This window comes from Leuciscus leuciscus (assembly GCF_965113295.1).
Source record: "Leuciscus leuciscus genome assembly, chromosome: 19".
NCBI classification, from domain to species: Eukaryota; Metazoa; Chordata; class Actinopteri; order Cypriniformes; family Leuciscidae; genus Leuciscus; species Leuciscus leuciscus.
Window position 1 is genome coordinate 30,145,662 of NC_138743.1, and position 27,224 is coordinate 30,172,885.

The window sequence follows — 27,224 nt, forward strand, 5'->3', positions numbered from 1 at the left end:
AAGGCGGCATCGCTGCGGTTGCGAGTAGTGACACTGAGGCATTGTGATCTGTGGATCCGGCGAAACAAATAAGAGCAGACGCCTTATGCGCATAATGCATCCATAAATCAGCGAGTGTTTTCATTCACTCTGAGGAAAGGAAAGTACTAACGTCCATTCGCTTTCTTCTGGCACAACGGTTCGAACGGTTAATTGCCTGCGCTTCACATTAAGAAAATGATCGCTCGAGGATGCGCTGGTCTCGTGGTGCTGGTGAATTTTGGTAAGTGTGCAAGATGTGCAAACGTTCACGTAACGTATTAAGTTGTTGTGGGAATACTTTGTGTTATTTTGGAAGATGTGTTGTTGATTCTGTAGATTTTATAAATGCGAGCTGTTCCATGTCTCTGTCAGCACCAAGGACAGCGGATAACACTTGCGAGGAACGCAAATTAGCTTTTCACACTTGACATTTGTACGCGTTATTGTGGTTTATTATGTTCCATTGCATGTTAACGTTTGCATAAGCTCAGCTAAATGAATCGGACCAATACAGCGCAGCCAGTTTTAATAACCGCTTGTTTATCTGTGTAAATGTCGTATGCAGAACCGCTCTGGTTGTTTTAAGACTTATAAAACATACAGCAAAAATAATAATGTGTCCATTATTCTTCGTTCTATATTTGTAACGGTTTCCCCTCAAATTATACGAAGCGCGTGAAAGTTTCTGCGACTGTACAAGAACATGAATATTTAATGAGATAAGCATCAAAGCAGTTTATGATTGGTTGTCTGTTGCTACACGAGTCGCCGTTACAGTTACTTAACCTAAATATTAAAGCTGACTTTTTAAAAGACGTCAAGTTAACCCAGGGTTAATTCTATGCTAATTTGGTTATATCATATTTTTCCATATTTTGTTGATCAAAACATTCTCTCTACTTCTAGTCTTCTCAGTGCCTGTCTCCCCAGGTCACATGGATGATAAGGATGTGAAGGTACGTATTAGGTAGTATTATTTTAATGTGTATTTTGAGCAGCCTTTTGAGAAACAAGAGCATAAGGATGCACAGAATGGCCACAGCAATAGTCCATGTTGTCAGGAAGTGTGGAGGAAAGCAACATAAGCGAGACAGTGACTCAACAACACGACTTCAGCCTAGTGACAGCTGGTGCCATGTGTGCTTACTCAGAGGAGGCTGCAACTACAGATGACTGCAAGCTGTGCTTTGATCAACTGAATTCAAACTTAAATGAATGTTTGGTTGCTTTCATTTAACTTATATGAGATTGTCAAATGCCTCTTTCTTGTCCTTGCCAGTGAAAAACACCTCAAGAGAGGGTCTGTTTTAATATAGGTCACTAGAAAATCTAGAAATCTGTACAAATCTGACATTTTGGGGAAAACAACATCACCAATGTCAAGTTGCAAACAGATGCTGTTCTCCTCAGTAAAATTATAACGCCATTTCAGCAACACTTTGGTCTTACTGAGGGAGGCTGTTTTTCCCTGACAGCAAAGAAATGTTTGACTATGGGGGAATGTGCAGCCAAACAAATCGGAGAGACAAGTGTGTGTGTGTGTGTGTGTGTGTGTGTGTGTGTTGGAAATGAAAGCACTGAGGAGGAAATGACATTGATTGAAAGTGTAATGTAAGACAGTACGGATGGTTAGATATGGCAGGCTTTGAGATATTATTGGCAGCGGCTGCTACTGTGTGTCCTCTGTCACACTGATCTCATGAATGTGTGTATAGAGTCCATATGTACACACTCCCATTCAAAAACGACAGGAAAGACGTTTAAATTGTTACAAAAAATTCTGTTTCACTTATAAGCTGATCTTTTGATCAAAGAATCACTACAGAAATGTCCTCTGTCACATTGATTTCATGAATGTCTATATAATGTATGACATAATAGCTTAAAAATGTCTTGCTGTTCCCTATCCCAACCTTTCTCTGTCTTTATATAGGTGATGAAATGTATTGTGGAAGTAATTGCGGATACTCTGTCCAAGCCTCATCCCATCCCAGCGTCCCAGGACTGCCTTGACACTCTCGGCTCTGGTGAGTGCCTGCAATAGTGACACCTGGACTACTACTATTTCCATATATTTAGCTGCACTTGGGTGCACCTCTTCCCTATCATCTGCAGTGACCTTCCCAATATGATAAATATATGCTGTCGTTGCTGCTGTGACTGCACGTTTCCTCAAGTTAATGGAGCAAAGTAATTAAAGACTTTAGCAGTCTTAGTGTGAAGCTCATTTTCTTTGATACTTTAATAGTTGAAAAATCAATCATTCTATTCACAAGCCAGGTATTGTAACTGAGATAACGCTTACAACAGTGAAATCAAACACTCTGTGCGAGGCTTACACAATGAGTCTATAGGACAAAGAAAGGTGAAGGACAGGGATTGACAGAACGAGAGAGAGGAGGACAGATAAGTGGAGAATTTCATTAATACACTGTAAGAATGTTAGGATATTTAACAGAAAACAATGTAAAACTTATACTAAAAACATAGTTAATTGTAATTTAACTTACCAAATGCAATTTTAAAATTTAATGTACAAATACTGTACAAAATGGATTGTTTTCAGAGGTAAAAATGTGCAAGTATATAATTCAACATAATTTTTTTTAAATAATATAAGAATAAAATATGAATCATAGAAAAAGGAGCATTCCCAAGATGTCCTGCTTGAAGCCACCTGTTTTATTATTAATACAGTAACAAATAGAAATAGTTCAAGTAAGTTAGTGCATTAAAATTTTATTATTTAAAGACATGCAGTAGTAGCTGTAAAAATATACAGACACCGACATGCCCTTCCCTAATGCTTGTCCATTTTACGTCAACTACAGTAATATTCTGTCAACTACAGCTGCCAGTTTTCTACCTTAACTTGAACAGATTGTGAATAAGCCTGGCAGAGAAATAAGACAAGAGATATTTTGAGAGGGAAAGTATGGAGAAGAGTGAATAGCATTGCCACGGAGGGAGCAGCCGACTCTGCGTGCTCTCTTTGTCGGTCAGCAGAAAGGGAAAAGCTTGACTCAACGTTAATTCAACGAAAATCTGTCCTCTCTCCCTCTTTATTGCTCTCACTTTCTCTCTCTTCTGTCTCAGCAGGCCTGATGATTAATAGTGCTGTTCAGACGAAGGCAGTACATTTCAGGGCAATTAATGCAAATAATGTAAAAATCAAAGTAAAGTGCTGACTGCTAAAAAAGTAGGAGCTGTGTTTAGGTGTTCTGTGTATTTTGCAGATGACAGGCTTGTGAGCATCCTGCGCCACCGCAACTTTCTCCGAGAGATGCAAGATATCGCTGTGGAGGGTAAGAGGCAGATGCTCCAGATTTTGATTGGGTCCGCATGAACCAACTGTTTCCTATAGAGAAATGCTAATGGCAGCAGAATGACAGTCGGGTGTTAATGGCTTTTTTGGCAGCATTAGGTCATTTGAAATGTAGAGTGGAGAATTGTATAACACTGCTGAACGACTCTAAAAGAGAATTCATAGATTCTGTTTTATTGCCAAGAAACTTGCTATGCCTGCTTGTGACCGTGTCTCCACCAAACTGCTTCTCAGGAGCCAGTGAGAGAGCACAGAGACACCCAGGAGACACACCTGATCATGTGACCAGCCTCCCTAAAGACATGAAGAAAACTGCAGGTGAGATGAATCCACTTCTTAATTGTCATGATACATGACTCTATACAAGTCTGTTACATCTTTTTTTCTTTACATAGTTTTTACATTTCCAGAAAAGTTTTGTAAAAAGCAATTAAATCAATAATCTGTGATTTAAAAAATAATAATAATATCTCAAACCTTTGTTTAACTGACAAAAGTACAAAGAAAAGATTTCCCATGTTTTGTACTGAGCAAGTACAAAATTACAAATTTAGATTTTCTCCAAAACTCCAAAAGAGTTGGGACAGAGGCATGTTTACCATTGTCACATCACCTTTCCTTTTAATTATTACACTTTTCAATAGTTTGGTAATTGAGGATAATAATTGTTGAAGTTTTGCGAGTGGAATTTTTGCCAAATCTCGCCTGGTACAAGACGATTGCTCAACAGTCCATGGTCATCGTTGTCTGATTCTCCTTTTCATGATGGGTCATTCATTTTCAATAAGAGACAGATCTGGACTTCAGGCAGGCAGTCAAGCACATCGGTGAAGAGTGTCTAGAAACCACTGTTTTAGCATGTGCAGAATGAGGCCTGGCATTGTCATGCTTCCCAGGAAAGATGTCGTCTTGATGGCAGTATAAGTCTCTGTACAATCCCAAATAGGCCTTCCACATCAATGGTACCTTCACACATATGCATGTCACCCATGCTGTTTGCACTGAGGCAACCCCATCCCATGACAGATGTTCGCTTTTGCACCTGTTGCCGATGAAAGTCTGGATGGTCCCTTTTGTCTTTGTGACTGAGAACTCAATGTTGAAAGTTGAAACATGGACTCATCTGACCACAGCACACATTTCCACAGTGTGGGCCCAAAGAACTCGACAGCATCTCTGCATAGAACGGATGTTTAGTAGCTTGTTCCTTGCGTAACAGAGATTCAAGTTGCATTTCTTGATGTAGCGACATACTGTATTAATCGACAACGGTTTTCCAAAGAACTCCCGAGTCCATGTGGCTATATTTAACACAATAGGATTGATGGTTTCTCATGCAGTGCATCTGAGGGCTCAAAGGTCACACCTTGCCCTAGATTCTATCAAAGAAAACTGCCACATGAAAATGCTACTTTGATTTTGCATTGCTTTTCACATTTCAAAGGACAGAAGACAGTCATCCAGTGCTCTTGAAGCATATTTTAGTGTAAATTGCTGTGTTCTGCTCTATCGTGCTGCAATTAGCAGAATCAGGGCAGAGGGCACAACTGCCTCTTCTAGTGGGCATTGTTTCTTACTAGTGCAAGTGCACAGTGGTACCACCCCCATGGACTTTTTAATCAAATATGTCAGCATTGAAGTCTGTGGGCACAAGTATGTGGGGGCTAAATATCAATCTGTATTCTGTGTTAAGTAAACACTGATTGTGTTTTACTATATGCCTTCATTTGTGAGTGGGTTGTCAGTGTACTTTGTTGTGCACCTCATTTGACCTCATTCAAAAGAGCTGACCTTGAATATTGTGTCATCCATTTCTATGATCTGCATGTATTGCAAATACACTTTCATCTAGTCTTCCCACTCGGCTCATATGTCAGTCTCCTCATTCGTGGAGGTAAGCAGTCAGTGGTCACAAGGTTAACATGTTTTTCCTTGGTTAACAACACACCATCTATATGTGTTTTTGCAAGCACTGCACTGAGGTCAGAAAGATTGATCCAAAGAAAAAACCATTTAAACAGTTTGTTCCACAGCCTTGCACTTCCATGAAAAGGTACTGTAGCAGAATTCATTATTGATGAAACAAACCTGAAGGCTTTGACCTGAAAGAAAACAGCATTGAATAAAAGAATAATGCATATTAAATACATAAATAAATACATTTTATTTATTTATTTATTTATTTATTTATTTTCATAGATGAATCAAACCTGAAGGCTTTGACCTGAAGAGAAAAAAAATGCAGTTTTGTGAATGTGAATGTAATTCACATTTTTTAAAAATAATTGAATCTATCTATCTATCTATCTATCTATCTATCTATCTATCTATCCATCCATCCATCCATCCATCCATCCATCCATCCATCCATCCATCCATCCATCCATCATTATTATTAAAATGTTTCTTTATCATTATCTAGCTAATGTGTATATCTGGATGCATTTATTAAAGCAAAATTATCAACTTTTTTCTTTATCATTATCTATCTAGCTAATGTGTTAATATACAGTATCTTACAGTTTCATCCATTCATCCATCCTGCAGGAAACAGGAATGAATAATAGAATAAAAAATATTTATTCAGATTAAATTGATACACAAATGTGCTCTTAACCTCAACATAACAATTTACCATCCCACAGACGATCAGTCAATGTTGGTTGCCATGGAGAAACCAAAGGAATTTGCAGAGAAGAGAGGAGCAGGAGAGGAGAGCTCCCAGGAGAGTGAGGAGACAGAGCAGGAGTCTAAAAAACTGAACCAGATTTCTGAGGAAGAGGAGCGTGAAGAAGACGAGAGTCCTAGCAATCACATCTCCAACTCTATGAACCCAGAGAAGAAAAGAGAGTCACAGGAGGAGGCCACAATAAGGGATGAGGAGAAACAGAAGGAGAAGAAACTCTCCAGCTTGGAAAAGGAAGAGGAAAATGATCCGCCTCACCATAAAGAGGGTAATGATGAATGTGATTTGTGGGATGCCATATGTGCCACTTTCTGAGTTTATATTTGTGTTTAGAACAGCATTCATTATGATATGATATAGCAAGCTGCAATCTTACTGTAGATTAGCTGCAAGGACACATTATAGACTGTCCCGACAGGGCCAGTGCTCTGGGGCTTCTCAAATTAAGGGTCCTCCGGCTGAGAAGCTTGTGGTGGCTCAATACCTGGAAACAAGCCACTGCAGATGTACAAATGATAGATGAACAGTGCTTGAATGTGTGTCATCAATCCTGCCACAATGTAAAATACAAAAAAATAAAAGAGAGAAGTGTCATCTGTTCCAGGCTCCTACACAGCACCAATAGAATACCCGGATGCTCTATACTACTAGATTTCCCAATTAAATTCCGATTCACACTCTCAATTCAATTTTGATTTCGGATTCTGATTTGATTTTAATGTTTCAGATTCATTTAGGGGTACTAAGCCACTTTGCTTGAATATGAAAAAAAAATCTCTCTGTTAATTCTCTAAACACAGGGTTTCAGACTGTTTTAAACCAGTAACTGATCTTCTTGAAATACTCATTAAAAGAACTGACTCATAAGAGTCATTTGTTTCAGGAATCGGACTACACTGGTGCTGTATGTTTCTGATTCACTAAAAACCAGCTAATCGGAAGCATTTGTTCAGGAATCGGACATTGGTGGCATTAGATAATTGTTTTGTGTTGGCAATAGAAAGAGCTTTTTTTGCCATTATTTTGTCTTTTTGTTAAATATGATTTCTGTATATATAGCACAAAAATATTAATACATTTTTTTTTCATGTTTTATTTTCTTAAAACATTGTAAAATTATAATAAATAATTATGAATAACTGAGTTATAACAGAAAATCAATCTTTTTACCTAGCCCTAGTCATGGTATACATTCTCGTCTATTTTGATTTGAATTATGGTGGTTTGTCTCCACTTTGTGCCTTTTCATCTCACAACTGTGGCATTATATAGCATATTTACAATTGTAACTGTATAGGCCTATAGCCATTAAATGTACACTATGTAACTTTTTTTGTTCAAAATGTACATCATGAATCCACCTTCCAAACTGTGCTTTTGTCTTATCCTGCATCACTACAGTACGCCTATAATTAGTGTTCATATTCAGACTATTTTAAACCTGACTGGATGACAACCGCTGCAAAGTAGCCCAGTACCTGCGTGACTCGTCATATTATACATGAACACAGAGAAGTAGCTCAGGCAACAATGTTCTTCTGCAAGACGCATTCAGTTGTGTTCAGTTAACCGCTAGAGCACCTAAGTGTATCTTAAAATCCCAAAATTGCAACATTAATGACCTCAAATGACCATAATCCATTCATGATCAGTACAGCTTTAAAGGGATACTCCACTTTTTTTGGAAATAGGCTCATTTTACAACTCCCCCAGAGTTAAACATTTGAGTCTTACCGTTTTCGAATTCATTCAGCCGAACTCCGGGTCTGGCGGTACCACTTTTAGCATAGCTTAGCATAGATCATTGAATCGGACAGGACCATTAGCATCTCTCTCAAAAAAATGACCAAAGAGTTTCGATATTTTTCCTATTTAAAACTTGACTCTTCTGTAGTTACATCGTGTACTAAGACCGACGGAAAATTAAAAGTTGCGATTTTCTAGGCTGATATGGCTAGGAACTATACTCTCATTCCTGCGTAATAATCAAGAAACTTTGCGAAAAAGAGATGCTAATGGTCCTGTCCAATTCAATGATCTATGCTAAGCTATGCTAAAAGTGGTACCGCCAGACCCGGAGATCGGCTGAATGGATTCGAAAACGGTAAAACTCAAATGTTTAACTCTGGGGGAGTTGTAAAATGAGCCTATTTCCAAAAAAAGTGGAGTATCCCTTTAAGCCCAGCACGCTGAACAAATAGCCATAGTGCTCCTGCTAATGATATATTCGATCAATAGCAACATAATCACTACTCTGTGAAAAGTGTGAGTTACAGGGATGCCCGGGGAGAATTCATATAACAGGCACAACTCATTTTGCTGAAGAGGTTCGGAATAACAGCAGGAGATTGTGTCTACGACAGGACAAGGTTAAAAAGAGTCAGTAGGGAGGGATGGTAAATCAAGATTGATGGGGGAATTTAGCCGTGCTCCATGAACAGGCCAGTGTGACAGTGCCTCCATCTATGAAATGAAATCCACGCTGTGCTGTGGCTCGCTGAATCGATTCAATAATTGATGTTGGAGGCTGCCCAGATCAGCCAGCTGCCTGCAGCTTGTTAAAAGTGGCCCTCAGATCTCAGAGGAACTTGGTGAAAAATGCCAGACATTTTGGGTGATTTTACTTTAGTGTATTTGTTAATAGAAACAATGATTTGGGTATCTGTGTTCTGTGCAATACAGATAAAGTGGCAGAACGAGAGTTTATTTTTCAGGATAAGAGGAATCAAGCGGTCAGTTGGCAAGTGAGAGCGTTTCATTTAGAAGAGTGCTGCTTTTGCTGAAGCTGCACTAAAGTAAATGTGTGTGTGTGTGTGTAGAATAATAAGAGAGAAAAGAGTGAGATAAAGAGAGATAGAGAAGATATAGTATAATAATCATAACTTTGCTCTCTTTTATCTGAAGGGGAAACAGCCACAGATGATCTCGAAGCAAATCCTGATGTAAAACAATCCATCATGGAGGACAGAGAGGAGCACAAGGAAGCTGAAACAGAGAGAACACATTCAAAAGATGAGCAGGAAGGAGAGGAGGAGGAGAAGAAGAAGAGCGAGGTTGGAGTAAAGCGCTGGAGTCGCGTGAGCAAACCGTCCCACAAGAGAGTGGAGACCAGCCCAAAACTGGATGAACACTGGGAAGCGCCACATCACTCTAAGGAGAGTGGAGATTTGTGGAGGAGCCCAGAGGAGCAGGAGCTGCAGCTCATGGCACGAACTGAACCACAGGACAAAAGAGATGAAGAGGGCAGCGGCAGCAGGAAGACAGGGGTATGACACCTAGTTGACACATTTTCTTAAATGATCAAATCCAAAAAGTTTTTTTTCTTTCTGTGCAACACAAAAGTAGAATTTACTCTTTCAATAAATCCATGGTTCATAGTGACACTGTTGGTCAAACTCCAAAAAAAACTAAAAAAAACCTCTTAACGTATCAAAATAGTACATACAAATCATATTCCAAATCAGTAAACCGATATTATATGACACAGTGTTTTTGTACTGTTTGTCTGAACAAAAAACAAAAGCAAAAATACAACCCACTAATAGTATATGTAAAACCACATGTTTTAAATGCTTAGGCGTCACAAATAATATATATACTGTATAACACACTGTGTAGAGTTAAATCTCTAATATTGTCAGGTTTTTGGTGAACTATTCCTAGTTGCTCTGCAAATAGTTTTTTTGGAATAAATTAATCCTTTTTATTCAGCATGGATGCATTCAATTCATTAAAAGCGACAGTAAAGAAATTGACAATGTTACAAAAGATTTTTATTGCAAATAAATGTTAAGCAGCACAACTTAACATTGATAATAATAAGAAATGTTTCCTGAGATCCAAATCAGCATACTAGAATGATTTCTGAAGGATCATGAAGACTAGAGTAATGATGCTGAAAATTCAGCTTTCCCTCCACAGGAATAAATCACATTTTAAAATATATTAAAACAGTTAAATTGTAATAATATTTCACAATATTATTATTATTTTATTTTTTATCAAATAAATGCAGCCGGTGAGTATAAGAGACTTCATTAAATAAAAAATACTAAAATCATACCAACCCCAAACCTTTTGAACGGTAGTGTATGAATATAAATGTTCATAAACCCTTTTAAAATTCACCAATGGCCTGATTTGTCTCTCCTCTGTCATCAGGATGCTGAGATCGAGAGTCTGGCTGCCATCGAGTCTGAACTAGAAAGTGTGGCTCAGAAACTTCATGATCTGAGACGAGTGTGAGCCGCTCCAGCTCTCCTTCTCTTTCCACTCTGCCCTTCATCTCTCCTTCAGTAGAAAGGCATGTCAACACGAGATGAGGCTCTCACCTTTTTGCTCAGTCCACAGCAGCGTAAGCTCTTATCTCAGCGCCGCAGATCCTCTGCTCATTCCCTCCGCGTGTTATATGAACCCTCAAAGCGACTCCTCTGGTGTCAAACATTAAGGTCTTGAGTCAGATCGCTTCACCTTTCCCAGCTCGACCGCTTTGCTTTATCGCGCTTGCTTCCTGAAGAAATTAGGGCGTTGAGTACAGTAAATGTCAAATATTTGTTAAAAACTACCCAGAATTATCACACTAGGTTGAAATTTTAATATACAGATTGTACCTGATATTATGGAGTCTTATGATCCATAGGCAATAATGTTTTTTTTTTAGGTATGGTGATGACTGTAATTGAATTCTTTTTGGGATTGAAGAAAACAAATAAAGGTCAAAATGAAGTGTTTCAAACTGATTCCATGCAATGTTCAACGTGCGTGTCAGAACCAAACCTCAAAACAGCAGACAAACACTGAATCAAATAATTGCCAATGTGTAAGTTTGGTTTTATTGTCCATTTAATTTTTTATGTTATTTCAGAGGCTCCTTTTTTTTGGTCAAAAAAAAAAAAAAATTAACATATTTACAAAGTATACATCATGTACAAATACAACACAATTCGATGAGGCACAAAACTGACCAACTTAAATGGTCAAAATAGCTAATTTAATTTGTCAATGATTTTGAAGGGATATTTCAGCCAATAATGACCTGTCATTATTTATCAAGGTGATATATTAACAAAAATAGCTTTTTTGTCCAGTGAAAGCTTCAGTGTTGTTTTGAACCCCATTGACTTTCACTGTGTGAACTAAAACAGTTGAAACATGCTCCACAGAAGAAAGAAAGTCACAGGTTTGAAATAAAATCATGAAAGAATTTTCATTTTGGGGTGTTTTCCATTTGAAATCAATGCATAACAACCCCTATACAATCTCAGAGCACCTGCCAGTGTGGAAAGGACAAAGTTTCAGGGCCCTCTAGATGTGAAATGATTAGCCTTAAAAAAAAATCTTACCTTGAATCTTTTAAAAAACAGGCAGAACTTCTCCTGCTGCCTTTTAACAGATGACCTGCCAGCCGATTGCTTCGGAGAGCACTAATGGACTTCAAGCTTTCTTAATGGGCCAGAATTTAACATATACCTAAGAAGAGAAGCCTTAGTGCCAGCTGGACACTTATTTAAATAGTGCAATGCCTTACACCCAAATCATGACACATATTTTCCTTTCAAGTATCTTATTAATATATTAACATTAATAATATTTTCAGTTCCTCCACAAAGCCCTTTTTTTCTGAAAATCATCTTCAGTGCAACATTCATTAAAAAAAATAATCACATACATTTTCAAGATCAGGTTGCCCGTTTCAACCATTAAATAAACGAGAAGACAATCAATACACATTTAATAATTTCCAACACAATTCACATCTGGCACAAAGGACTTTTCTATACACCTACCCTTTAATAAGGGTTTAATTGGTATGTGAGCAGTAATGAAATATTCATATTGCTTTGGCTCTCCGTGTCACTGCGAAGACGTCTCCGCTGCTAAACTGGATCTGCCATGCTGGTGAAAGTTTGGAGCCATGCAAGCGCCGCCGCAACTCAGTCCTTGATGGGGACCCTTCTTTATCCCCTCGCTGTCCATCAACCAACTGCTTTCATTTCCCAGCAAGCCACAGTGCATCCCGCAGGCCACAGACGGGCTCTGCGCCATCCCATTCACTCTCAGATGACCGCATGCCGCTCCGCTAGATGCCTGGCCTTGCAGGACGCTGGTGATGTGACTCAACAGGTCACCGAAAAACTCGGGCACTCCCTCGTAACCTGGGGGGAAAAAATAAAGGTTGTTTCAGATTTCGGTAGTTAACGGGTGAATGCTCTGAGAGGCAGATCAAAAAATGGAAGATATCATCTGTTGTCTCACTCCTGCGGTGTAACGGGACTCGTGGGATGCACCACTGAGAGATTTCAAAGTGCCGTTCCCTGCTACATACACAAGATCACCATGGCAACAAGCGGAGGGAAGGCCAGGTGGCTTTCTAATATACTGCAAGCCGACAAACACAGCTGTGCCTGCACATACGATTAGAGTTCTTAAATGAAGGGCTTCAAATGTACTTTTCCCATCCTTTCAAAATGTTCTACACCTCCCTTTGGGACTTGAGCTGAATAATGATTCTTAAGCTTTATAGAGTGAACAGTCTAATTCATTTAGTCACAAAATCTTATACTATATACATGTACATACATACATACATACATACATACATACATTACAATACATGAAAAGGCCTCTATTATTCCATACTGACACCATGTGGTCTGTTATTGCATTGCTGGTTTTGAAAGTGGGAAAATAGTTCAGTGCATGAAGATAACAAATATTACCCACTCCAAAGATTGTGAGGAACTACACGTACCTGGGAATGCGTTGATATCGATGACGGCGTGCTGGCCGGTCTGGTTGTTGATAATGATGTCAATTCCGAAGAGAGAAATGCCGAGGGCCTGTCGTAACCTTCTGGAAATCTTCTGAATGACATCATTTCTGGGTGCCCAGTACTGGCCCTCCATGTTGTCCCTCTTGAAGAAACCAGAAATGGGACAAAAAGTATGAAATGCCTGTTTGTTGAACATGTACGGTTATGATTCAATATGTGAAAATGTGCTTTTTATGAGGCTTTTTAATTTTATATAAACATTTGAGATATTCCTTTAAATTTTAACAGGACTGTTTTTTAGATTAAAACTAAAATGTCTAAATTGAAGGATTTCGCTCAATGTTTCCAGAAGAGTTTAATTGAAGGAAAGCTTAGCATTACTTGAGTAATAAATATGAGGCATGTTGACTTACGAAGGTCAGGTGAGACGAGGACTCTGGTTTGGACACATGATGACTGTTAAAAGATATTGCTCTCCTGTCTAGAGGATAAAAAACACACAACTTGTTCAGTTTTCAAATACAGAGTATAAACTTTTTACACTACTGTTCAAAAAAAAAACTTTGGGGTCATCAAGATTTTTTTTTAAAGAAATTAATTATTTTATTCAGCAAGGACACATTAAATTGATCAAAATAGGCCGTAAAGATATTTATACTGTAACACAATATTTCTGTTTAAAATAATTTATATTCATCAAATAATCCTGATTTTTTTTTTTTTTACAAATATTAGGCAGCACAACTGCTTTGCTTTCAACATTAATAGTAATAAAAAATGTTTCCTGAGCACCAAATATGACACTGAAGACTGGGGTAATGGCTGCTGAAAATTCTTTTTTGCCAAAGTAACAAATTAAATGTAATACTACAGTTTTTGCTATACTTTTAATCAAAGAAATGCAGCTTTAATATACTGTAAACGTATTTTGATTTTATCCTTTTTGCTACAAAAAGGTCCCTTTAAGCTACTTTTTAGTCCTTTTAAGCTACATTTATTCATCGAAGACAAATCCCAAATCCTTCACTGTGTGTAAAGTTTCTGCAACAAAAATGACAACATCTGGGAAACAGTGAATTTGATTGTCCATCGGGGGCATCATTCACCAAACCTCACTGACATCTGAGAGGAAAAGCTTTGAGTTGCTTATTTAACGAATACCACGTCAACCACTTTTCTGTAAGTGAGGGAAAGGGTCTAAACATCAGCAACATATGTTGACAGAATGGTCGAGACAGGCTGAGAGGCTTGTCACACAGAGTTGCTCACGAGTGCCATTAATGTCAATCTCACTTTGTTTCCGATACAGCTTTCAAACATAAGGTAACCTTATAAAAAGTTCCAGACTAAGGTTTGTTAGCATATATGCCTGTGTGGATGTTTAAAACTAGCCGAAAGAGACCCGATGTCTACATTTCTCGACCTGGCACCCTATAAAGTGTTTTTATTGGCTTTGATGCCGCCCGGTGAACTTGTGTCCCATCTGTGACACACACAGAGTGCAATTTCTACATGAAAAGAACTTAAACCTTGATGAATACAAAGTAATTTATTATAAAACTGTATACACTACCTTTCAAAAGGTTTTAATGCTCACCAAGGTATTAAAAAACAAGTGAAAACAATAACATATTTTAAAATATGATTTAATCCTGTGATCGTAAAGCTGGATTTTCAGCATCATTACTCCAGTCTTCAGTGTCACATGATCCTTCAGAAATCATTCTAATATGCAGATTTGCTGCTCAAGATATATTGCCCTACTGTCACTTTGCATCCCTGCTGAATAAAAGTATTAATTTCTTTAAAAAAAAACAATGATTTGATTCTTAGTTTGCCTTCTGATTCACTTATCCAGTAAAATACATCAAATACTTTGAATCGTCCATCATAGGGATGTCGGAGTGACTCAACTGACCTGTGGGTCCAGATGGGAAGTTCCTGATGGAGGGCCGCTGCACCACGCTGTACGCCTCTCCCACTACAAACACCTTATACAGCACTGCATTATGGTTGATGAAGCTCTGGAGGACACATGGGGGCTTGATGTCTTTCAGATCTTCCTCACTAAATATGATGGCCATCTATTGAGCAGAAACCAAATCAACACATTACAGAGCAGGTTGGTTATAAATTACCATGATATGATACATAAATTCTTGTTGTGATCTTGAAATGAAAGAAGCAAAAGAGAAAAGTGTACTTTCACGACACTAAAAGAGCCACACCAAAACCCCTTTTCGATCCATGCATGTACGTTTTATCTACTTTAGCTAAGTAAACCTATGTGCTCACTGTCATAAAACACATGACCATCAACCCGTTTGCACAAACACAGTCATTCAGCAGTCGGTGGTGACACATTAATCCAGTACACCCCTCACTGTCAACACCGTAAAACAGAGTTACTAGTGTCTTCAAGCAAGTATTCTGAAGGAATTCGAGGGATCGGAGACTTTGCCTGTACATTAGTCACTGTGAATCAAAGATATGGTGACCATAGCGACGGAGGCGGCACCCCTGTTAATAATCCAAGAGGACAAAGGGTTTCTTGTGAATCGGTGCAATGAGAGGTCTGGGTCTGGGATTAAACTTTCTTTATAGGGGAATTTTTGAATTTTTACTAGTGAAAAATAAATATACCAAAAAGCAGTATTTTATGCAAAGTATACTATAAATACATTTAAATATGTATGTACTTAATATAAATACCCTGCCATTGTACTTTCGGTAAACTAAATTGATATACTTAAAGTCTGCTAAATTGGAACCACTTATTTTGTACTTAATGCACTTCAGTTATCTGGAAATAGTGCTGAGGTCCAACTAAAGATACTTAAGTATATTTAATTGTGCTAAAGTAGAACTATTAATAGTATACTTTAGGTACATTTGAAATATCTTGCATTTAAAGACTGATATTATACAGAGATCATACTATCCTTACTAATAGTGATATTAAAACAAATGTTAGGCTTTATATTAAGAAATGTGCATTGTGCAAGTACTCCAAATAAAGTTTCATTATAATATTTATATCAGTAAGTCTCGAGCGATATGTCAGTAATTTGTACTATATTTAGTATGAAATAAATGTATTTTAAATAGACATTTTTTCACTCGGTGGATTTTATGAGGTGGAAGTGGCTGTTGAGATAGCAAAGAATATATAATGTTTAAAAAATATATATATAGTCAAAAATAGGCCTTTCTTCGGTTCTGTAACTTTACTAAATTGTAAATCCTGCATAAAAAGTTGTGATACCCAAGCCCAAAATAAATCATTTTAATGAGACACCCTTTAGTGTTAGATATGAATGATTAACTAACATCATATAGCACCTCTTATGTAAAAGATCTGAATAACACCGTGGTCTACAGAACTTATCTGTAGCTTATTACACATAAGAGATATGAAAAACAGTGCAGGTTACAGAAGAGTAAAGTCTGGAGTGTGTGTCTTCTTACCTCATGGGAGTTAATGCCATGAGCTACCTGGGTTTTGCAGACTGCAATCAAACAGAAATAGTGTGAAAATGTGTGTCGCTCCAGTACACATGAGCAAAAATATAAGAAACAGCTCATTTGAAGTCAAATGGACTGTCGAGAGAAACCCCTGCTCTGATTGAGAGGCATGTGTGCAAATCGATGTATATAAATTGTCATGAAGATTACTGCTGATTTGAAATGGCAAACTTACTGAAAGGAAATGTGATTCCATGTTTGTGGAGTTGCTCCAGAGTCTCAGTGCCACATTCACTCTTGAGAACTATGAATGGAGGTGAGCAGATTCTGTCATCTACAGAAAAAACACACATTAAAAATGCATTTCATTCATACAGTGACTTGATACACCTCTTCATATTGATATTGTCCAAAAAAAAAAAAAAATGTCAGGGTGATACAACTTCCCTGATGTCATACTGAAGAAAAAATAATGTAATTATTAGTTTGGCATGACCGTTTATTACACATTTTTTACTGTGAAATTGTATTACTATTATTTGTACGATTTGTATTTTATTTGAACAATCTGAAAACCTTTTTTAGGACCAACCAAAGATAACAATATCAGATATTTTGATAAGGCAAGGGTGGTTCAGGTTATAAAATGTCACATGGTGTGACTCTCCAAAAATGTACAGTATAATATTTATGGATTAATGATTCATGATATTTGTCAGAATTTTTTTTACCTTGGAAGTATTATTAAACACTTTTCTGAAAATTATTTTTAGGATTAAGTTTGTCACTATGTTTTTATATAATGAATGTGTTTTTGTTGTTGTTTTTTTAATACTATGGAAGTCAATGGGGTCCATCAACTGTTTGGTTAAGGACATTCTTCAACATATCTTCTTTTGTGTTCAGCAGAAAAAAGAAACTCATACAGGTTTGAAACAACTTGTTGGTGAGTAAATGATGATAGAATTTTAATTTTTGGGTGAACTATCCCTTTAAACACAGAAACTCTATGTCAATGTAAAGAAAGCTTTGACAACATCTTCTTTATGGACCTGATCATGTTTGGCCCCACTCTGATTTCGTTTGTAAAGATCTGGCAGGAACACAAGGTGGTGTATTTTCAGTTGTTTTCTTCAATGTGTTTTGATTTCATCTCACATTCTCTCTCTAACGGGCCAGACGACAACATCTTGACAAGATTAACCAGCACACCCTGAGCATAACTCCTGGTAGACACCAAGTTTAGATGGGGATCTTAATGATGTGTAGCCTGCACATATTTTAAGTGATGACTACACTTTCTACAGGATAATATTACTACTGGATCCATGGAAACATTTAAAACTAAACCGCTGGGGTATCTGTGAATTTTCAGCCTGCTTTTGATCTGCAACCATCAATTAAATCTTATAAACAGCTTCTTTTCCAAGAGCCAAATTGCAGACTATTTATAGCCCCTTAAAAAACAGTATTTTTCTATGTTGAGTGGCTCAATGCAACTCAGCGATATAAAGCGTCTCATTTCACATTAGACAAGGAACATGAATCCATTTGATCAAACAAGCAGTGACCTTTAAAACAGCCACAAATGCTGTGTGACAATTATGTATGAGATAAACTAAAGTGGGTTGGGATATGGGTTGATATTGGGGTATGGGTTGATTATGATTCATTATGAAGCCACATGATGAGCACCAGTTTACACAACTAAGTTAACTGACTCAAGATTAACTCTTCCAAAATAGTGTTGAGCTTTACTGCAAATCCCATGAGTAAGTCACGTAACGCAGTACTTGTTTTACATTCAAACATTACCACGACAGCTTGTTGTCCTCTATTCATATGGACTCACGGTCGATTAGCTCATGGAAAAAATGGTCTCATTTAACAAGATCAGTCATTGATGGCAATTTCTGATAGAGCTAAACATGCATGTATTGAGCAATTGAGTTATTTCAAAAAGGATCTTGAGTAATACAGAGGGCATATGGGCTGCGTTATCTTTCTTTTCCCAGAATCCCTTGCAGTGTTGTTTCATAAGCTAATAGCCATAGAGGCGGTTGCCTGGTGAATGGGTCCGAGAAAATAGTCACTCCCTTTGTATCCTAAACAGAGTCGTCTCTTTCTTAGAGACAGGGGAAGCACCAAGGCGGATGGTTAACTTCACACTAACCCTCAGCTGACACTCCTTTACCCACACGTCTCTCGGGAGAACATTGATGATATGGTTTTGATTGGACAACATCGGCTTCTCTGATCTGAATACAAGAGATTTTTTCCCTGAACTATTTTGAAAGCCATTTATATAATAAACACGTGGAATTTACGCAGCTTGAGTGTGGCTGTCATGAAAGCAAAAGAGGGACTAACCAAAGAAGATATTCTACAATTCATGGTCATTTTAATTGAATGACTCAAAATGGGATCCTGATATTATAATTTGTAATGAAAATGTTGTAATAAATTCTAAAAGAATGCAAATTGAAACCCCACTGTACAATCAAAAGTTTGGGGTTGGTATGTTTTTTTGTTTTGTTTGAATGAATTAATACTTTTCTTTAGTAAGGACGCATTAAATTGATCAAAAGTGACAGAAGAGACCTTTAGAATGCTACGAAAAAATTATATTCACAATTTCACATTAATGCAGTTTTGAACTTTCTATTCATCAAATAATCCTGGAAATTTTTTTCGCGATTTTCACTAAAATTCAGCTTTGCCGTCACAGGAATAAATTACATTTTAAAATATATTGAAATAGAAAACAGTTATTAAGGTGACAGTTACCAGTTATGTAACAATATTTCATAATATTACTGTTTTACTGTATTTTTGATCAAATAAATGCAAGCTTGGTAAGCATAAACGACTTATTTTAAAAGCTTCTTACGGTCCCCCAAAATGTTGAATGGTAGTATATTTGTAAATACCTATGTGTGTGAATGTTTAGGTTGAATATTTTGAATAAGAGTGCAGATTGTGATGGAATTCCTTAGGCACTACGCCATTCTCACAGCTGGTGATTCTGTTGGCTTGTAGTGAGCCGGCGGGCCTCCTGTTCTTTCTGTGGCCAGTGAATGCAGTGCGCAAGCAGCACAAAGAATGAACGACTCAGCAGCTTTAGGACATAAGCCCTCCATAAGCCTCACACTTCCCCTGCGCAAAGGCAAAAACCTGCCCTCCTCGTGATGGTTCACCCCTGAAGAACAAAGGAGGATCTAAAGGCCTGGTTTACAGAACCCTTTACAACATTTAGAATAAGTGGAAATAGTCCATATCCAATTTATTCCTGCCCTCTAGGGCGGGCTTATCTGAAATGGGGGATACCACTATAATTGGGTTGCCCATCTTTAATAATTGTATTTAGCACAGCTGTACTTTGCGTGATTACGTTATATTCATGTACTTTTGTGTCTCTGTGCTGTAGACAGACCTTGCATGCTGTCTTCAAGTTTATGGATTAGAGTGTATGACTTGCAGCGGTCCAGCAGGGTACGAATGGCTGGAAGAGGGTCCAGAATCACTGTTTCAGGGTGAGCATCTATGTAGTCCTGGAAAAAGACATGGAAAATTCAACTGAAATTCAACGATTCATATATAAATGATTGAAGCATGACAAATGTATGGCTACTTGAGTTGATTTGCTTAGTTACCTGAACACCCTGAACAAGTAGCATAGACTCTGTGACATTCTGGTCAGCATCAACAATGTGGTCGGTCAGCTTGTGGATGATGACATCAAATGGTCCCTGCTTCTCTATTGGCTGGCTCAGATCCAGCTAGACCGGGAGAACAAGGTCAAGAGTTTAGTAAACATCCACAAGACATATTTTCAGCAATAACCCTCTGGGAGAACTCGTATGTCAATATATAAATAGGCAAACAATGTATTTTTCTGTAAATGCCCCTGTGAGCATTATTTGTAAGATATAACATCAGTTTGCTCAAGGCGGGGGATGTTTTGAAGAACAGACGGTTATGATGTGAGGTGTGATCTGTACCGTCACTCAGACTAAACTGATTGCTAAACTCTGTGAATTCTATGTCAGTCAAATCCAATTTGTGGATTATTTTCTGTTTATTAGACACAGCCCCTATAGGTACATGCCATGGCTGTGACTCTCAGATTAACACATCACAACAAGGGAAGGGGAAAGTGCACTTTCAGCCTGTGTTCATTTACCAAACTCTGATTGATATTAGAAAGCTAAATTCACGGCAATGTAGATTCGTAAAATAGGACAGAAACAATATAGTATCCGGTGTATGACAGACAGCACAATGTGTTCTGAAGGCTTTACATGTCGTCAACATGAAGAAAGGCTGCTTGGGGCACACACAAAAAAACACGTGGTTCCTTTGGGTTTAACATTTGGGGATGTGAAAATATTTATTTTGGATCAGACCACAACGGTTCTTGTCAAACGTCAGAGGCATTTATACATGACCTAGGCAGTTAAAAGGGGATGTGGGCATGTGCACCCCTAAGTGCATTTTTATTTAAAATACTTAGACCTAGTCCAGATTTCCTCTTTCAAAAGCAGCACCAAATAAAGGACTATGGGCTGTGCGGACCACCAGAAACAGAGAAAGTGGTAATCCTTAGGGGCTTATTCGCTTATTCCCTAAATGGCTCCGTTTCATATGACAATGTCTGGAAACATTGTAATAGCCAGCACTGATGTGTGACAAACAATTTGCGAAAACAGACGTAAAGAAGATGACAAAGAGAAAGTGACACACAGATTCCACACAGACACATCATGACAGTTCAGAGAGACGACCCCCCCTCTACTTCCTTTTTGTAGAGGATACTCAGCTGATACACACACCATCTGATATAAAGCATGAGACAGCCATGTGTTACATCACATTAATGTTGTCTTAGCGTTTTAAAGTAGCTCTTTAAACAGGCAAAGAGCTGATTATTGATTCTTGGAAATTGAGGCCTAATTTGCTTTGCTATTATCATTCTTCTATTCCCACTCCTCATCTAACAGATGTCTTCCTGAAAAACAGAACTAAATATATAACTTGCTGTTAACTGTTAATCAGTGAGGGGCATGATAACATTACACCAAGTTAAGTGTAAACGAAGGAGGTGATGGCAAACAAAAAGTCTGTCTAAGTACAGTGTGTCATTTTCTTGGCTTCTGCACAATTGATTACTGAGTGGCTTAATCATTAGAGAGTAGGCAGGAATGAAAAAAAGAAAATTTAATCAATATGTATATATATACTGCCATTCAAAGGTTTGGGGTCAATACGATTTTTTAAAGAAATTAATACTTTTGTTTGGCAAGGAAGCATTACATTGATCAAAAATGACAGTAAAGACATTTATAATATTACAAAAGATTTCTATTTCAAATAAATGATGTTCTTCTGAACAAACCAAATCAGACTATTAGAATAATTCCAGAAGAACCCTGTGACACTGAAGAAATATATTAAAATAGAAAAGTTAAAATTGTAATATTTCACGATATTATATAAATGCTGCCTTGATGAACTTAAGAGATTTCATTCAAAACATTAAAAAAGTATTTTTGTCACTCTCCTGACCCTCAGGCTTTTATATTTTTAAAACAAGTGTGGGTATATGTTCTTGAGAAAGTGTAATTATCTTATCTCTGTGACATGCTGAAACTGCAGTTCTTTATATATAAATGTACTATGAACCTTTAAAATAGTTTAATAAACAAAGTAGGACAGGCTGACAATTACTTTTTTTGTTGCTCATAGAAAATACACTACCTAAAGCCATAAATCATGTGAGATATTCAAAACATTAATTTTCAAACCAGTGATGACATGAAGTGATGAGATTCAGCCGTCTCCCCAAGATCGTTTTTAGTGTCTTAATGATTTAGTGATCACATTATCTTAATCAAATTAATGACACTCCCCCTGTCTAAAGTGATAAACCTATGGACTGATTGCTAGATTGTGAAGTACTTTAGAGACCATATAAAATCTATGACTGGGTGCAGCTGGGTAGCCTATTGTATGATGTGTAAACAGGTCAAAGTCCATTCTTTCCTCTCTTTGGTATCCACGCCCTACATGCTGGTTAGCAAAAAGGTGTTTATTATGCATCCTGGGAGTGGAGAAAAGCCCTCAGTGTTTCACTCATCCAGACCGTTTCACTGATAAGGGTCTGACTCCTTAATAAAGGACTAGAATGAAGGAACAAGGACCTTGGTTTAGTCTAGCAGCCTTCACATGCAAGTCCCAAAATAAAACAAGGTGACTGTGTTCCCAGAATTTTTATCATAACTAATGCACTTTCATGGCAAAACAGTAAAGAACAAATGTTTGTCCATAAACATACTTTTTTTTTTTTTAACCATTGATATGCATTGGCCCTTGAGTTCTATGCTTGCAAGCAAATCTACACTTCATTTTCACTTCAACCAGTTTAGTTTGTTATAAGAGGCCCTTACGTATCTCAGGGCCACCACAATATAAACATGGTTGACAAGGGCATGTCCCACTGGAATGTGCAAATACTGTCTTCATATGTCTGTTAAAAACATTACCACAAAGAGCCAGTCATTTACTCCAAGATAAAGCATTAGATCCAAAAATCTGAAACCACTAGTGAAAATGTTTTTGTTTAGCATTTTTATAATTTAATACTTTTTAGATTCATATTTTTCTAGTTTTGTATTTTTGAAAATTAATATTAAATATTTCTTCTTCATTTTATGTCTCTTTTAAACCTGAAGGTTTTCATTGTGGTCTCACACAAAATCATAATGTCTTAAACTTGTCACACTATACATTCTAATGGCTTTTACATCTCTGTGAGTCATGCGTCTAATGATTTATCAATGCCAAGGTGAAGCAAAGGAAAGGTACCACAAATGCAACAGTATCATTCAACAAATACCCATAATGCTGTTAACTCTCTATGCTTGAGCAATCATGGTGATAGCCTAACTTGAAAAAAGGCATGCAAGAACAGTTCATCAGCATTAAATGGGGTACTAAGTGTTTTTGTAAGTATTAGAGACCAAGGACATCTGTAGAAGACAAAAATACAACGCTCTCGTCCCTGACAAAGCCAGGTGTTCTTTCCTAGATTTTTTTTTTTTTACAGTGCCATTGTTACAGCGTTCATTTTTACAGCAAATTTTTATTCCATTTTAGTCATAGTCTTTTGACTATGCCATTTAGTTTGAGTCATATTTTAGTCATCTGAATTGATTTAGTCTATTTTAGTCTACTGAATATTAGAAGATTTTATCTACAGTACACTTATTCGACTAAAATATAATGGGTTTAGTTTAGTTGTAATACAAACTTTCATATACTCTTGCATGGAGAAAACATATATTAACCTGTTAATATGAATGATATTAAGATTTAAATATGCAATCCAGACACAGATTTAGCCTAAATCCTGTGACATACAACATGTCTTTATTTATTTTAAAAATGAAATAAAACCACTTCTCATAAATAAACAATAACATGGCCTTCATTTTAATGAATTATATATGCATTCTTTATAAGAACTTCCATACAACACTCCAGCAGGATATTTGACTGCTGTCACTTTAAGGCTAAATGCACGTATCCAATACACTGATACATATCCGATGGTTTACATTCACCTAAGACATAACCAACTGTGTTTATGTGAATACTCGGCAAAATTGAAATTTTGACATCATTTTGAGTGTATTTGTCCGTTCAAGCGCAAAAAGATAAGAAAGAGAGCTCAGTTCATTACTCGTGCGCCGCCTGAGAAACGTCATCACGCTTTTTCAGATTTATCCATGTCTGCTCTTCTCTTTCTCCAAGACGTTTACATTTGTGAACGTTTTATGAGACATGCAGCAAGTATATGCTAACTTATGTCCCGCCGGGTAGACGAGCATGTTGCAGTTCAAATGTGCGCATCTACCACCCAAATCGTCCCTCCCTAAGATTTCGTCTTGTTTATATTCGTCGACGAAAATGTCAATAGATTTTCATCATAGACGTTTGTCATTCATAACTTGTTTTTATTTAGTTATGAAAAAACGTTGTTGACGAAAATTGTTCATCAACATAATTAACACTGCATTGTTATCAAAAAGGACAGATTGGGTTTAATCTACTCTCCCAGAAAATCATCCTCTTGACTGAAGCCAAGTATGCTAGATTAAGCAGGAACAAAAGCCAGACTTAAAGACCTCTGTGTACTCTGCTATCCCACTGCACTAATGTCCTCAGCATGTCCTTAGAATTACTTGATAAGCGGAAAAATAACATACAGTACAATCTATTAAGGCAATGCTTCAGCTTAGACTGATCAGCCTGATACAAACTGTATTAGCCAAGAAAAGGCTAATCAGTGCAATTTCCATGCAATTTTATAAAGGCAAACTTATGTTTCTGTTATGTTAGGCTATATTAGGCACTGGCTGAGAACCATTTGATGCTAAAAATGTCTCTATAAGCAGTTTACTGGCATTTATTCAATGGCAAAGATAAGTAAAACAGCCACAAAAAAGTTCATGCAATAATATGAGCATTAATAATATGGCATTATTATTATACAATAAATGTAGAATTCCACCTGCATGTATAGGTGCTTATTTGTCTAGTAATGCAATGCACGTAACAGTAATAGTACGTAATACTCTGATGGTAATATTTTCAATTGAAGTGTCCCCAGGCATAATAGCTTAATTTACATTCAATGAAAGGCACGTTTGTAATGTTTAGAACAGCTGCAGACAAGAGTATTGTGGCACCGACCTCACATTAATGGACAGGCTTTTTGTGCCATGGAAATTCATTTAAAAGAAAAAAAAAATGTCAAAAGGGTATCTTACCTGGATCATCTCTATGCCTTGTTTCCTGGAAAACAAAAAAAGAGGAAAAACAAACTATGAATATTTTATATCGATTCCATGTGTCATGTAGTCAGTGCATTGTTGACTTGCATAATAAACAACATTCAATTGAATTTGGAATAATGAGAACTTCACAATGAGACAAATTATTAGGGAGACAACGCTCAACAAGACTGTTGAGTCTCACAAATAGGACAGTTCCCTCTCCAAATACAAATACACGCACATGCTTAAAATTAGGAATCCTTCCTCTCCAATTCCAGCCATTTCCAGATGATGCATTTATGTAACATGTGTCTGATTGATCAGTTCTTGTGATGTGAGAATATCTGTATTTTTGCAAATTCATGAGTTGGGCAGCTTTAGGTTGTCAAGTCCCTGAAAATAACTAAGTGCACACTGTTTTCAACAGCTGACAAACCTGTTGTGATTTAATGAATGACAAGTGCTGAGCCAGAAGTTTGTTTCTAAATCCTCAGAACTATAGGTGAAAACATCCCAAGTCCCAAGACAAATACACCAGTCAAAAAGAAGAACAACCACTGAACATGTTGCACAAGCTTAGGTAAAATCCTATTGCAAACCGGTTATCTGTAGGCTAAAACATGCTCATGAAAGAAAGGAGATCACGTTACATTAACTCAAAAACACGTAATGTTCATTCAGAAACGTCACGTAGTCTACGCACGATATATCATCCGCACAGATATGCATCTAAGGCACGTCCAATGCCTCCCTCAGCAAACAGAACATTTATGACTTTACAGCCATATTGATGACAATGCAGTGCAGAACTGAATAACCTAGGTAACACACGATTAAGCTTTGAATCAGTTAAGTAACAGGCACAATCTTGCTGTCGACTCTTAGGAATGCATAGAGTCTAAACAGATATGCAAACAATGTTACTGTCTGTGGAATTGAAGACTGTCTAACTGCCTGGTGCTAATCCAGGTAACTGGTGAACTTTGTCCAGGCCTTTGTCTTTTTATGACCAAATATTCCACATAGTTTTATGGCCAACTAATTATAAGAATAGGACAGTGTTACAAGTTCTATACAAGATCTATATAAGATTGACTACGTTGATATCCATGTTTTGGAAGTGTCGTATGATTGGTACAGTGAGAGTGTGGGTACATTTCAAATCTATTCTGACTTCCATTAGAGTAGTGGTTTATTAGGGGGAGGGTAGAGGGTTGCAGGAAGAGAGTTCTGTTGAAAGTTCTTTAATTGTTAAGAGAAGTAAAAACTAGAACAGAGATGACACTGAGAAATAGTGAAGAAATAGCTTTATGTAATGAGTTTTTAGTAATACAGTAAAGTGAGTGAGACTGTGTTGATGACTGATGAGGAAAGAGGACATGAGGAGGTGTGATGAATCATGTTTCCTATATCCTTTAACACTATTTCTATACGCCCCACACTTGTTTCAATTATCTATAACTGATATTATAAGTAGTAAATATAAACTCTATACACTCATGTTTTGATACTTCTCCAGATAGCTCCTCCCAGAAATAAATATCTTATTTTGCTAATACTAAATAGCAAGCAGTTTCAATGTGTATTCCTTAAAAATAAATAGTATATATTATGTTTATTCCTTAAAACTAAATTGTATATATTTTAATATTAGCCTACTAGCACTTGTTTTTTAGTAGTAGTAAGCAATCCAAACTAACTATTTTTCAATCACTAGGCTAGCAACTATTTATTAGATAGGCTACTAGTTTTTTTTTTTTTTGCTACTTGTCATTCCAATGGTGCCAAGTAACCATTCCATTGTTACTTGCAACTTTTTGTGTTTAAGAGATAAGAGATTCAGATGTCAACTACTACTCATTTCAAATAGTACTTCAAAAGAATCCCAGTTTTCATACCAGCAATGAAACAGGTGCTAGCAGCCATTTAATATAGGCTACATTAGTATGTATTCAAATTGTTACCAGTACCATTTTACTCTTATTTAGGAATTTTACTTGTGACAAGTAAAAAAAAAAAAAGCACTTGAAACTAGGGAGATAAGAAACATTACTGGTCACACTTGGGATAGATGGTCTCTCATTAGCATTAAAACGTAGATATAGATGATATCTCATA

At 37.0% G+C, this 27,224-nt stretch overlaps 2 protein-coding genes across 2 annotated transcripts in view; one reads left to right on the plus strand and one right to left on the minus strand.

Annotated features, from left to right (window-relative positions):
• chga (chromogranin A) lies at positions 1-11,692 on the plus strand. Its single transcript, XM_082146534.1, has 8 exons — positions 1-262; positions 928-977; positions 1,955-2,048; positions 3,258-3,326; positions 3,581-3,664; positions 5,992-6,300; positions 8,937-9,298; positions 10,194-11,692. Exons 1-8 carry the CDS (start codon positions 217-219, stop codon positions 10,275-10,277), a joined length of 1,098 nt encoding a protein of 365 aa, XP_082002660.1. The 5' UTR covers positions 1-216; the 3' UTR covers positions 10,278-11,692.
• itpk1a (inositol-tetrakisphosphate 1-kinase a) overlaps positions 10,842-27,224 on the minus strand; it is a 17,280-nt gene continuing 897 nt past the window's right edge. Inside the window, exons 3-11 of the mRNA XM_082146533.1 lie at positions 25,101-25,125; positions 19,923-20,048; positions 19,703-19,820; positions 16,505-16,603; positions 16,273-16,313; positions 14,723-14,888; positions 13,218-13,285; positions 12,784-12,946; positions 10,842-12,187 (exon numbers count right to left, since the gene is read on the minus strand). Coding sequence (XP_082002659.1) covers positions 11,886-12,187; positions 12,784-12,946; positions 13,218-13,285; positions 14,723-14,888; positions 16,273-16,313; positions 16,505-16,603; positions 19,703-19,820; positions 19,923-20,048; positions 25,101-25,125 — 1,108 coding nt within the window. The 3' untranslated portion in view covers positions 10,842-11,885. The remainder of the gene's footprint in view (positions 12,188-12,783; positions 12,947-13,217; positions 13,286-14,722; positions 14,889-16,272; positions 16,314-16,504; positions 16,604-19,702; positions 19,821-19,922; positions 20,049-25,100; positions 25,126-27,224) is intronic.

What these genes read in the sequence shown, in the direction of transcription:
- chga (XM_082146534.1), top strand. Translation starts at nt 217, where the DNA reads ATGATCGCTCGAGGATGCGCTGGTCTCGTGGTGCTGGTGAATTTTG. An exon ending in CGTGGTGCTGGTGAATTTTG is followed by an intron (nt 263 to 927) that starts GTAAGTGTGCAA and finishes CTCTACTTCTAG; the next exon opens with TCTTCTCAGTGCCTGTCTCC. An exon ending in CCTTGACACTCTCGGCTCTG is followed by an intron (nt 2,049 to 3,257) that starts GTGAGTGCCTGC and finishes TGTATTTTGCAG; the next exon opens with ATGACAGGCTTGTGAGCATC.